The sequence below is a fragment of the Balaenoptera ricei genome, chromosome 4 (assembly GCF_028023285.1).
Source record: "Balaenoptera ricei isolate mBalRic1 chromosome 4, mBalRic1.hap2, whole genome shotgun sequence".
NCBI lineage: Eukaryota > Metazoa > Chordata > Mammalia > Artiodactyla > Balaenopteridae > Balaenoptera > Balaenoptera ricei.
The window spans coordinates 93838296-93852251 of NC_082642.1; the positions used below are offsets into that span (position 1 = coordinate 93838296).

Here is a 13956-nt window from a genome sequence, read left to right on the forward strand (position 1 = left end):
GGTATTCATTTCAACAAATTATTTCAGCATTGTTTGTAATAGTGAAATATTAGAAACAATCTAAATGCCCATCATTAGAAAAATGGGTAAGTTATGGTTCATCCATGTAGCGAATTTTCATGCAGCCACTAAAAAAATTAGATCTATATATACTGAGATAGAATATAATGATATCTCATTAGTTTGAAGAAAAAACAAAGTTGCAGGTCAATGTACATAATATGATTAATTTTTTTTAAAAAAACGTGTAGGAAAAGATGTGGAGGGTAGACTCCGAATTATGGTGCCTCTGGAGAGTAGAGTTCATAGTGAGCAAGGATGAACTTTTTACTTTATACCCTTCTCTATTGTTTGAAGTTTCTTATTATTTATCTTATAAATAAAAAGGGAAGAAAGGGGTTTCTCTACAAAATGGTTAAAATAAATTTGTGAATGTCTCTTAAAGGGTTAAACCTCCACCATTAGGAAGCTTATCCAGAAGGCAGGTGGTACAATGGAAACTGTAGGATTTGGGATTTTAGAGGTATACGCTTATGTCTAGTTTTGCTATTTACTAGCTGTGTGGCTTCAAACCAGTTACTTAATCTCCCTGAGGATTTTCCTCATCTATGAAATTGAGAGAAAAATAAGGCTGATCTCATGGGGGTTTGCCAAGGTTAAACTACATACTACATAATGAAGCCCCCAATACCATCCTGACCAACACTGAAGTGCTCAGTAGTTACCAGTTTCCTCCCCACGGTAGACATAGGCTTCTGCCACCCCAAGCCTAACAACTGTCGAGAAGCACCCCCAGACCTTTGTTAAACGTGCAATGCGTAGACATAATTCCTCCCCCGCCCCAACCTGCTTCTTTCTCCCCTTTTCTCCTCTCCTTGCTCTCTCCGTCCCTTACTTCTTGCCCATGCATTGCCAGGCCCTCTTCCCCTTGATTCCTCTTCTGTTTGCACTGTTACCTGAGGAAATGTAACAAATACTGATGGTAAATATACTTGGGGAGATAGCTTGCCCTGACATAAACTCTGATAGGATTAAACCTGTGTACTTTTTGTTAACCTGATTAGTGGAGCAGAGGTGCCTGGGTGCCTGAAAAACAGGAATCAAGACCTTCCATCGGAGGCACCATCAGGCCACTGCCCCTTGCCGGGAAAGACCTTGCTCTCCTCCCTGCCTGCCACTCCCTTCCAAGCAAGACCCTTCATGTGGGAAGGAGGGGAAATGCCATCCAGTCCCCTGAAAGTGATTCTTAGCTTAAAAGGAAAAAAACCTTTTGTACCTGTATCCCTATACTGTATGGATAATATGTTCTAGAAACTATAAAACATCTTGCCCACTCTGATACTACACAGGGAAGACAGGCTGAATAAATAAATGTGTAAAGATCTGCATCTATTTGGGAACACATGGCATTTAATTGTAAAGATACTCTTTTTTTCCATTGGTATATTTACCTTCCACTTCAACGCAGGATGGTAGTCCCCACTCTGCGCAGCAGCGTAGTCTTGGAAAGTACCTCATGGCGGGAAACAGAGAATCCCCTTCTCCTTCCCTCCTTCCCATGAGCTCTGCTATCTCATCTGAAGTTACCTTTCCACCCTTACAGATCTCCCTTCCTCTTTCACAGAGACTAACTGTGAATGGGTTTGCCAGGTAAGACGCAGCTTTAAAAGCTTTTAATGCACTAACTCATTTTGCAAAGAGAAGGCAGTAATGATAGCTTACATTTGTATCATTTTAATTCTTTCAAAATGCTTTTACATGCTGTTCTCAATTGATCTCTACCTCTTGAAGTGGGCAAGGTAAGAACAAATGATATAAATAATAGCTACTGTTTATTGAGTGTCTATTATGTGCCAGGTTCTTTGCTAAATGCTGGACATATTTATCTCATGTAACCCTCACTATTACCCTATCAGGCACATATTATCATCATCCCAATTTTGCATATATAGAAACAACTGTAGTTTGGAAATAACTTGTCAGGTCTTTTAGCTAGCAGGGGAGTGGAGGCAGAATTTGAACTCAGAAAATCAGTCTCCAGAATTAACGTTTTCAGGAGAAAATTATAGACACAACTAGACAATTAGATGGTGATGAACTGGGGAGAAGGAGATGCCACAGGATGAAGGGAATTTAAGAAGAGAAAGAAAATTTAAGAATTTGAAAACCTGTAGTACTGGGTTTAAAAGAGTAAGGATGCAACCAGGACACATATAAACAGAACACTTATCTTTTTGAATCTCTTCATATTTTCAGCCCAGATTCTGCTGCCCTTAGTCTCTTCTTGAAAACTTTACCTGCTTAGTAGTGTGCGTGCCCAGTGTGGTTAGTTTTACAGAGAAATTAGAGGCTAAAGGAAAAGATAGGCGGTTTCTGCCTTTGAAATGGTCTGTCTTGCTACCTCCTCTCTCTTCCTCCCAATCTGGAAATTCCTCCTGCTTTTTGAGAGTCCAGTGCCTGACTTCTACTTGGAAAGTCAGGCTTGCCTTCTTGGGAAAGATTGGATTTGGTGTGAGCAAGACCCAAGTTCAAATCCTGAGGCTGAGAGGGCCTGGTTTATTATAGTCTCTGAACTTTTGCCCACAGATATGAGCAGGGCTGACCCCACCCTAGGGAATTTTGTGAGAATTAGAGACAATGTATGTATATCACCTGGTACACAGTAGATGCTGAAATCCAGAGCAACAGCTGAGAAGAAGTGAGAAGGGTTTGCTGGTTGCTCGGTACTTTTTGCCCTGAGACTCTCCCCCACTCTCCATGTGAGGGTGGGCGAGGGGTGAAGGTCTGGGAGCTGTTCAGGATGCTGTAGGGCCAACAGACCCCTGGAGGGAGTGTGAGTGAGCTCATTATGGTCAGATATGTGGGAACCTGCTGTATTTCAAGGCTTGAAATTCACCTAAGGCATGAAATTAAAGAGAGGATAAAAGAGAAATACCAGGCAACAAAGCCAGTGCTGACGTTGGTAAAGGTGAGTCAAGTCACCCCACGTGTAGTTTGTCCATAACAAGAGCATTCATGGAAAAGAAGCTGAGTGAGCATTTGGTAATGAAGGTGATCACCCTTGTCCCCATTCTTCTGCCTCAGGGTGTCAGATTCAGCCATCTTCAAAGCTACCCCAGAGCAACTTCTGGCTCCAACCAAATACCCTCTCTGACTCCCAGCAAACCTGCACTACCCCCCTGCAGATATTCCACCTCTATACAAATAATGTTGACTGGAGTCCTTTGAATAAACTGTCATTTGTATTGAATTACCATTCAGCAAAATAAAGAATATGTAGTTTATTAATCACAGTATTAGAGTTAACTGCTGCCCATTGTATATTAATTATTGCTCTTGTAGCCTGGCCCCATGCTCTGATTATTTGCAAGCTATTGAATACCAAACATCTTCCTTTATTTAAAGAATAGCCAGGTAGAGTGGCAAGAGACTGCTCAGGGGCAGAATCTTGGCTCCAACCCCCTTAGAAAATGAATGACCACAGACAAGCCACTTGCCTTATCCAATCCTAGATTTGCTGTGTATGCACCGGCACAACTTGTTTCCTCCCAGGGCTCATATTTAGGGAATAAAAGAAAATATTTGAAAGTGCTTTGTGAACCTAAGATTTTGTTTACACCACAAATCAATGTTTTTCTCTCTATTCCAATCCATGCATGTTACTGAACAAAATAAGCTAGTGTTGACAGTGCCATCCTATTCATTGTCAAATCTTACCTGTAGCTGCTTCTGGTATTCAGTTAAAGCTGTGTTGGGTAAAAGCTCCAAGGTCTACTTCAGGTCAGTTCTGGAAAAAAACAAAGAGGTGGTGAAGGTGGAGAAGCAAAAATAAAAAATCAGATTATGAAATAATCCTCATTAGGCTGGAGATACTAGTCATTAGCTCTTCCATTCTGATTGGACTGATTTCCAGGAATCCTACAGCTAATAGAGACAGCAGCTATTTCCCCCAAACTCCTCAAGGCTTATTTTCAAAATGATGTTCTTTTTCCATTCACAACTAAATAAGGAAGTCATCCATCTTCCTAAAAACATCTCTTTCACCTTATTACTCTTCTTCAGGAAAGCCTTCAGTGATTATCCATTAACTGGAAATAGACTCTGGAGTGCAATTTACACTCCACCCCATCTCCCCACTTCCTACTCCCCACCACCAGCTCACCTTATTTATCCTCTGTCTATAAAGCCAGAGGCACCAGCTGGGTTGGTTCCCTCCAGGTTCTCCAAGGAACTGCCCCTTCCTGATAAGGGCCTTTGCTCACTCCTTTCTTCCATCCTGACACAGTGCGTCTCTCTGCCCTCTCCCTATTTTTCACGTATCGTCTTAATCCTACTTGGGTTTTAGGGTCTAGCTTAAATCTCTTCCTTCTGTGATGCTTCCCACCCACAGGTCTCCCCCACACTGCTGCAGACCCTCTCTCTAGCATGGCTGTCACTGGCACATCCTCATTACAGCCCAGCCCTGGAGATGGCTCAGGTCATTTCTGGGGACCAGAGCCTGTCCCAAGCAACATTCTGCTACCTCTCTGTGGACATGAGAAAAGTGGCTGCTGGTGGCTGTCTTATGAGGGTTGTGTCCAGAAGGCGAGGCAGGACCCAGAACCATGTGTCTCTGGCCATTGAGCCAGGCCCACCCAGCTGCTCTATAACGGGGGTGACTGTATTTATTTTGTTTATGGGAGTAACAGTCAAAATGAAGGTAGCTCTACCTGAGAACTCTATTGGAGGGACTCCCAGCTTGAACCCCTTTCTCCTTGGCCCTCATAATTAGGGAAAAAAGGAAAAAGACTCATACAGTGTCACTAACATGGCAGCATATATGCCAGCACCTTGCCAGGTACCATGCCAAGTGCCAGGAGTGGGTTATCTCATTGCATTCTTGCAAGGACCTGATTAGGTTAGTACTGTTATAATCTCCATTCATAGCTGAGGAAACACAAGCTCAGAGAGAGTAAATAACTTGTCCAATGTCCAAGTGAGTAGTACAGTTTGATTTGAACCCAGTTGTATCTGAGTCCAAAGCCTGGGTTTACTTTAGCTAGTCTACACCAGTGGTTCTCAAAGTATGGTACCCATCAAAGTAGTATCAGCATCTCCTGGAAATTTGTTAGAAATAGAAGTTCTTGGATCCCACCCAAGTCCTACTGAATTAGAAACTCCTGCTGACAGTGATCTGGGCTGTCACGAGTCCTCCTGGTGGTATATGCTCAAGTTTGAATACTACTGCTCTACACTAAACCTCCTATGAGAAAGCCCCTATAACTTGGCCTAGAATCCATATTGACATAGGAACACTTGAAGATGCTGGTTACGTGTGGACTTCTGACCATGTCAAAGTCCCACCTGACATTTCTGTGCCACCTGGTTCCTCGTCAACACAGACTTGGAGCTTTCAGTATATCCGTAGATTTGGAGGGTAAGGGGAGAAAGTTTTTAAAAAGTAAAAAGAAAAATTGTTAGTTCCTTCAAGTCTTTCGTGATAAAATTTGTCACAGTCTGATCATTTTTGTTTTATTTTCTTTATGGTTATGTCAGCCAGTTGAACTGCCAATTTTCACTGGTCATCCATCCCATCATTTATTCAACAAACATTTGTTGGGTGTCAAGGAGGTGACAGGCACAGTATGAGGCTCTTGTATTTGAACAATGAGTCAGAGGCAAACCCAGTCGGCCTTCTCAGAGCCTACAGTAGACAGGCCATCCCCAGAAGTGTGAAATGCTCTGCCTGGGGGTAGGATGAGGCACTCTGGGAAAACAGAGGAAGGCCCCTCTCCCAGACTTGCAGTCAGAGGAGGCTTCTTGAGGAGGTAAGGGTGCAGCTGAAGACCTAAGAAATAAGTGGTACTTAGCCTGGGGAAGGGAGTGGAGTGGCAGCTGGTGATGTGGAAGAGTGCTCCAGCCAAGAGACGTACATGTGGGAGGATCTGGGGAAGACAGCACTCCTAGCGCGGGGAGGACTGAGGCAAGCCCGGAGTGGCTGAAGCCCCGAGTGGGGGTGGGCACGAAGGGAGATGAGGCCCCAGAGAAAGGCTGAAGGCAGACGTGACTGGCCTCCTAGGCCAGGGTACAGAGGTTGAACTTTATCCTTAGGGAAAAGAGAAAACATTTTAAGAAGAGAAGCGACATGAAAAATTATATATATTAGCAGAGTCACTCCAGTACATACATGGCCTTCTTTTAATATCGTTTCTTTATCATTGTTGGATGTGTTATCGCTCCCTGTGGACTGGGAGCGACTTGAGAGTCATGGTTTTTGCTCTTTTTCTCCTCCGTCTCCTCCAGGGTGTCTGTGCAGTTTCCGTCCCAACCCTGCCCTGGCTAAGTAAGAACACAGGCAGCTTGTGAGCTGCTCCCAGCCAGTCAGGCGGTGTGTTTGCTTGCGTGCAATGCTTTTATTGCCCCATGAATAGAAGTAGGTCACCCCTTAGAGACCTACCTGAGGTCTGCCTTCAGCATTGTCTCCCGCTCTTGGCCGCAGGGTGTGTGTCCTTGCTGGTGACAGTCCAGCACACGGAGCGCTACGTCACCCTGTTTGCCTCCGTCGTTCTCAAATGTGACTACACCACCTCTGCCCAGCTCCAGGATGTGGTGGTGACCTGGCGCTTCAAGTCCTTCTGCAAGGACCCCATCTTTGATTACTACTCTGCATGTGAGTGCCCTCCTCCCTACCCCCTGCTCTCCCGGAGCCCTTCTGTGAAGTACCGCCATTAGGGTGTAGGAATTATTTAGGATCACAAATCCTTATAGTGAGAAGAAGCCAGAAAGATCACTTAATACTGTCCCCTCATTTTATAGATAAACGGAGGCCAGGTAGATGAAATAACTTATTCAGGGTCACATAATATTTATTTATTTTAAAATTTATGTCCCGCCTTGTTCTAAAATAAATTAAGGCAGCTTAGACATTAAGTAAAAGGCAGAGCAAGTCGTGACTCCTAGTTCATTCCTGGTTGCCCACCCATGCGCTAAGATGAGGATGTAGGTCTGCCTCTCATCACCCCCACCTCCTCCGAATGCAGACAAGACTCCTACCCGCCCCCTGTGACGCATGAGGAGTGGTCACCTGTGAGCCTCCCGCCCACTGCCACACTCCGTTCTAGAGCCAGCCTTCCTGGTGGACGGTCAGTCCTCTGTGGACTAAACACTCTCAGTGCTGGAGCGCTCCCTGGCCACAGGCAGCCTGTTCGTTGCTGGACATCCCGGAGCGCTGTGCCGCTCTCCCCACGCTTAGCCAAGTCCTACCTCTCAGTAACAGCTGCCCTACTCACATCAGTCCTGCTGTCTGGAACCAAAACTCTTCCCTAGCTGCCCACCTCTGCCTCTCTCAAGAAACAAAGGAACCCTGATCCCCACCACCAGCCTGGGACAATTAACCGTTAGAAATTTGGAGAATAGAACTAGATACCCTGTTCACAGGAAGGAACTGAGCTTCCCGAGATGAGGAAGAGCAGGGCGAGACATCAGCTTTACCTTTTTTAGCCCTAGTATCTTACAATATGAACTCCAAAACCTAACTGTCTGAGCCACCCGCGGAGCCTGACATTGTCCCCAAGACACCCCTCTCTAAATTGAGGCATTGTTTCCTGGGGGTTACTCTTAAAATGCCTGCATTAAGTGGGAAGGTAGGAGGGACCGGCTAGTACGCATTTATCACCAGCAGATTTAACAGCTCTCAAAACTTTTATTGTAAGGGCAGGTGGATGAACCATATGGGAGCAGATTCTGGGGTGACTTTGAAAATGAGGCAAGGGAAACTGGGGTGGGAGATGGGGATGCAGTCAGGATTTGGAAATGATGGCCCATTAGAGGGGTCTGGAGTCTTTCTGCTCAAAGTGTGGGTCATTGGTGCCACCTGGGAGCTCATTAGAAATGCAGAATCTCAGATCCCCACTCCAGAATCAGAATCTTCATGTTTAAGAAGATTCCCAGGGGCTGCATAGGCTCAGGAAAAATTGAGAACATTCATTGCTCCAGAAAGCACTAAGGGCACCTTTCTTCATGGGAATTCCCCACTGCTGTGTGACTTAGGTGTGTACTCTTTCCCCAGCATACCAGGCGGCTTTATCCCTGGGCCAGGACCCATCCAATGACTGCAATGACAGCCAGCGGGAGGTTCGCATCGTGGCCCAGAGGCGGGGGCAGAACGAGCCCGTGCTGGGGGTGGATTACCGGCAGCGCAAGATCACCATCCAGAACCGTGAGTGTGGAGGCAGCAGGGAACTGGGGGTGGAGAGGTGTGTAGACCAGGCCCAGAGGTCTGAGTCATTGTGGGGATTTCCCTTTTTTTCTGCTGCCTGACGGTCTACTTGGTCACTTTCATTTTTTGAGGAAAGTGTGAAATACACAGAATGTGCTATACCATCTGAAGTCATTACCCTGGAAGTTGGTCTCAGGCAAGAAGACATCCTACAGCTTTGGCTAAAGGTCAGGGAGTGGGTGATTTCCTTTGCTTTTCCAAGATGCAGGTCTAACGTGTGGCTCAGGCTCCCTTGATTCCTTCTACAAATTGCTCTCAGGGCCTGCTCGAACCCCAGGCCCCTGAGTTCCCCTCTGGCCACTTCTGTTGCCCAAATCTAAGGAAATAGGGGTTTCCAAGTAGATGGCCACCATAGACCCTCGCCCTCCATTGGTAGAGGAAAGAGCATTGTGCTTAGAATCAAAAGACAGGGTGGGTGCCCCCATGCTTCCACTCCCTTGCTTAGTGACCAGCAGCAGATCCATTCTTTTCTCTGGCCTCTGTTGCCACATCTGAAAGATGGGCATAATGGCCTCTGTCTCCCCACACCGAAGTGAGTGTCAAATGTGATATCTGAGAGCTATGTCTGAAGCATATGCATTCTTTGTGGGAGTACAGGGAGCAGTGGTCAGCCCCGGCTCTGGGGTCAGACTCAGGTGTAGATCCCCGTTCTGCACTTACAGGGTGTGTGAACTTGGGCAAGTCCCTTCCATTTTTTTTAGCCTCAATTTCTGTAAGATGGGACTTGCCGTAGCATGTATCTCATGGAGAGTTGTCAGGATTAAGTGAGATAATAGGTATAAAGCACTTAGCAAACATTAAGTGTGCAGTAAACTTCAATTATGATCACGCAACACACTTTTGAATGGATGGGTCAGCGCCCCACATTCCTGTCTTGTAATCCAGGACTGCTGCAATGGATTATTGGCACAGAATTCAGAGCGTATTTCAATGAGCTTTATGTGCAGTGTTAAATAAATATTGGCTGGTTAAAAGTGAAAAAAAAAAAAAAAAAGTGGGAGAATACACCTAGAAGGCCACTCAGGGTACTCATAGCAACAATGTGAGGAAATCAGTGAATATTCTATGACTGTTGAGGTAGATCAAGCCAGTTTAAAAATTGCTTCCACCTTTGTATATAATACTTTGGCTATAATACATAAGTCTGATCCATTTACATTCAACCACGGACCTTCCCAAGTCAACCCTTGAATGCTCAGCCTTAGGGAACATCTGTCCTTTTCCAGTTTCTAGGTGCATGCTCAGAGGTTCAGGGTGACTCTGCTTTCTCCAGAGCCCACAGAATTAGCTCCGATCTGACCCCAAAGTTTAAAGTCTCCTTTACAGTTTTTGAAGGATGAAAGTGCCCTTAGGGGATAGTCCCTGATTTTCTGTCTTTTTTTCTAGTTTTGAGCAGCACTGTCTACTACTTCCCCTCCCAACCACGTTTGGGTCAAACTCTGCCTCCTTCTTACTCCCATGGGAAAGTGGTATTTCCCCTTGGTTTTAATTTTTAACCCCAGGCTTGTTGTGACTTCTTGGAGCCCTTGTTTTCCGATACTTTTATGCCTGTGTTTGCATCATTTGAGAAGACCCTGTCAAATCAGTTCTTGGATCATTTAAAATATTAGCATATCTGAATGTCCTCATTACTCTGACATCCCTGAAATAATCCTTATGTCTCTAATAAAATTGGGGCGGATTTATAATACACATTAACCTTGGAGGGGGAATTTCCTCCTAAGCACTTTCACCATTCTTCCAAGTCTGGGGCAAGCTTGTTTCTGGGAAAGGCAGCGGGTTTGGAAAATCATGGGGTAGGAAAAAACCATAGGGATTGACGTAGAAAGAGAAGGAAACAGAAGTCGAAGTTAGCTCCAGTGGTGCGTGACCTTGCATGTTTGTTTCATTTCCTCAGTAAATATTTCTTGACAAAGAGATAATAAAGAATTGCAGCTAGGACTGCCAACTGAGCAGGAGCAAGTCTATAACTAAGGTCTTTAAGAATTTGAAGGTGTCCTCTGGTACTTATTGTGGCTGAAGTAGCAGGGACGTGGGAGCTGCCCTGATGCCTTTGACTGGATCTCAAGCCCTTTGAGGACAGAGATAGGTCTTGTTTGACCTTCCACAGAGTCTGATATAGTGCTGGACCCACAAAAGGTCTTTAGTGAACATTTGTTGCATTTAGTAAGTGTGAACATAACATTCACCTATCTTAATGGGGTAGATGCTTGGTGCTCATGAAAACTGAAATTCTTTTCTTGAGTAACATTTACCCTTAAAATATTGGCATTTCATCCTTACTTATTATTCAAGTTCATCTCACCTGTCCTTTCAAGATTCAGAAGTATGTGTTTCCAGCTTGTGAGGAATCCAGGCTGTGGAGTTATCCACCCAGTTAGGAGAGGACAGTAGAGCTTGGTGGTTAAGGGCACCAGCTTTGGGGCAGAGACATGAGTTTGAACCTACCTCTGTTACCTCTCTCTGTTCTAGCTTCCTCTAGTCTTAGTTTCCTCATCTGAAATGCAGCTAATAATCCTACCCACTGTATCAGGATTAAGTTTGATTGCAAGTAAGCAAAAGCCCAAAATATTAGTGACTTAAACAATAAAGTTTATTTCCTCTAATGTATAAATTTGGAGGTAGACAGACCAGAACTAGTGTGGTGGGTCTGTTCCATTATGTCCTCAGGGACCCAAGTTCCTCCCAGCTCACCAAGAATGTCATCTCCTTCCTCATGGTCCAAGATGGCAGCCATCACATTTGCTTTCCAGATAACAGAGTTGAAGAAGAAAGGGGCAAAGAAGTTCCTAAACTGTTTTTTTAAAAGTTCCTGGGGGCTTCCCTGGTGACGCAGTGGTTAAGAATCTGCCTGCCAATGCAGGGGACACGGCTTCGAGCCCTGGTCTGGGAAGATCCCACATGCCGTGCAGCGGCTGGGCCCGTGAGCCACGACTACTGAGCCTGCGCGTCTGGAGCCTGTGCTCCGCAATGGAAGAGGCCGCGACAGTGAGAGGCCCGCACACCGCGATGAAGAGTGGCCCCCGCTCGCCGGAACTGGAGAAAGCCCTCGCACAGAAACGAAGACCCAACACAGCCAAAAATAAATAAATAAATAAATTTAATAAAAAAATAAAAAGTTCCTGGGAGCCATCATGTGACACTTCTGCTTATATTGTGTCCACCAGAACTGAGTCACATGTCCGTGTCCATCTGTAAATGAGGGTGGGAAATAGTGATTTTATTCTGGATGGCCATGTACATGACCAGAACTTCTATGATCGTGAGAGAAGGGGAGAATAGACATTGGGAGATAGCCGGTTATCTCTACCTCACCCACTTCGAGTTGTTTTGGAAAGTAAATGAGGTGATGTATCCAAAATCCTTTCAAGGTACCTAGTAGGGCTCAATGAATGGTAAGTTCTGCCACCTTTATATTGTTTGGAGAAAGAAGAGAGTCTCAAAGGAAGGAATTGAGGCCTTTCTCTGAACTATGAGAGGCCCTCTTGGGATGTGGAAGTACAATGCTGGGGACTTGAAGCTACCATAGATCAGATCCCTCTCCTTTAACCACTGGCACCTTCGCCTCCCCTGTTGCAGGAGCAGATCTTGTGATTAATGAAGTGATGTGGTGGGACCATGGAGTGTATTACTGCACCATTGAGGCTCCAGGGGACACGTCAGGAGACCCAGATAAGGAAGTGAAGCTCATTGTCCTGCGTAAGTGCTCCTGGAGCTTTCTATTTGGCCACCTCACTGTGACACTTTTACATACAGAAAAAAAAGAAAAACAGAAACAAGCAAGCCTAGGTTATTGTTGTCAGTAGCCAGCCTCTGAAGTTCCCTTAACAAAGATAAACTTTTTTTTTTTTTGCCTGTATATTGCTCAGCCTTAACCTATAGGTCAAGAGCTGTGTTGATCAGACCTCTACAATGTTACAACCTGAAGCACGCACCTGCATGTTTAGTTCAGTCGCTGCTCCGCTTCTCTCCTGCAGACTGGCTGACAGTGATCTTCATCATCCTGGGAGCCCTCCTCCTGCTCCTGCTGATTGGAGTGTGCTGGTGCCAGTGCTGTCCTCAGTACTGCTGCTGCTACCTCCGCTGCCCCTGCTGTCCCACCCGCTGCTGCTGCCCCGAGGAAGGTGAGAGGGGATGGACGAGCAGTGGGGTGGGGTGGTGCGGGAGCCTAGTGCCCCAGGCAGATCAATTTCCTATGCCCAGGTCAAAACCTTGGGTTCTTCCAGGTTCTCCTCCATGCCCTTCTCCCGTCAGAGGCTCAGAGGTCTTTGGCCGCAGCCCAGGGAATTATGCTCAGGGAAGCTATGGAGCAAAGTGGGAGGACTTCTGCCTGTTCACCTCCTAGCCTGCCTAAGGCCGCGTTCAGATGTCTCTGCCTACATGTCAGCAGCCCTGATGTGCCTGTGCTGCAGTATTTGCTCCCAGCACTGACCTTGCTTGGACACGAGGTGGCTGGAGGGAGTGATTTGCATGGAGCCGTGAGAGAGAAGGCCACTTCTCAAAGATGACTTGAGAAGAACAGATGAGAAGAGAGAGGTGTTGGAGCAGGGGTTCTCAAACTTAAGAATCTCCTGGAGGCCTCCATCTCCAGAGTTTCTGATTTAATCGGTCTTGGGTGGCCCTGAGAATTTATATTTCTCAAAAGTTCACAGGTGATGCAATGCTGCCAGTCTGGGGGCCACACTTTGAGAGCCTCATTTTTAGGCAAAGGAAAGAGGGGGCAGAAGAAGATCTTGCTCTAATGTGATCTTTCTTTGGGCTTAAGTTTGACCTTTTAAAACAGAATTGTGATATGCCGTAAAAAATTTGGTGAAGGCAAAAGAAAAAGAATTATTCTACAAAGATCTTTCCTTGCTAAAGAGATGGAATCAACAGCTTTAAATGGAAGGAGTTTTTGTGTTTTCAAAGTAAGATTTCCTTTTCCTGATGATATAAGTAAAGTATTAAATTGTAGAAAATTTGAAATGTAGGAAAATGAAAGGACTAATCTAAGCACCCAGATATAACCACTCTTATCATTTTGGTCCATTTGAAAGGAAAACTTTCAAAAGAAAAAAATAAGAAATTGGCTCTTAAGACAGAAACAAAACCTAATCTACAAGGTCAAGAAGGTCAATGGTCTGAGTCTAGTTTCAGGCCTATGTTCTGAGGTTGCTGTCTTACAGGAAAAGAGAACTAACTTTTATTGGATGTCTGGTGTGTGTGGGCCCTTTGCATATATTTCCCTTTTGAATCCTCACAACCCTAGAAGGCAGGTATCATCATTATTTAACAATGAGGAGACTGAAGGTCAGAGGAGTCACACAGCTGGTAAGTAGCAGAAGTAGTGCAGCGTTGCATTTGTGCTCATCTGATTTATGAGCACCTGAATTTCCCACGAGAGAGGCTGCCACGACCTATCTGTGTAGATCACTATGGGATTGGCTGAGATACCAATGAACTCCTTCAAGAGAAGAAAAATAGCAGAGAACTCAATATTGGGCCATGGCGCTCCCTACCTTTCAGAGGCCTCTGGGAGACATGCCATGTAGAAGTCACTGCCACTGGAGCAGTAATATGCAGACCGAGAGGAGAGAAACTCTCCCAAGATACTTTCTTGGAATCCCTAGGTCTGTGGGGTACTCAAAACAGTCAGGGCTAGGGACCCAGTCAGCCCAAGTGATAAATGTATCCACTGTCAGTAAGCTGATAAACAGGTT

General features: G+C 45.4%; 1 protein-coding gene across 5 annotated transcripts in view; it reads left to right on the plus strand.

Moving 5' to 3' along the window:
- Positions 1 to 13956, plus strand: part of ILDR1 (immunoglobulin like domain containing receptor 1) — a 78369-nt gene that overhangs the window by 6654 nt on the left and 57759 nt on the right. For all 5 annotated transcript variants that reach the window (XM_059921002.1, XM_059920999.1, XM_059921001.1 and 2 more), the window contains exons 2-5: positions 6479 to 6649; positions 8048 to 8197; positions 11837 to 11956; positions 12235 to 12381. In XM_059921002.1, the coding sequence (XP_059776985.1) occupies positions 6479 to 6649; positions 8048 to 8197; positions 11837 to 11956; positions 12235 to 12381 (588 nt within the window). The remainder of the gene's footprint in view (positions 1 to 6478; positions 6650 to 8047; positions 8198 to 11836; positions 11957 to 12234; positions 12382 to 13956) is intronic.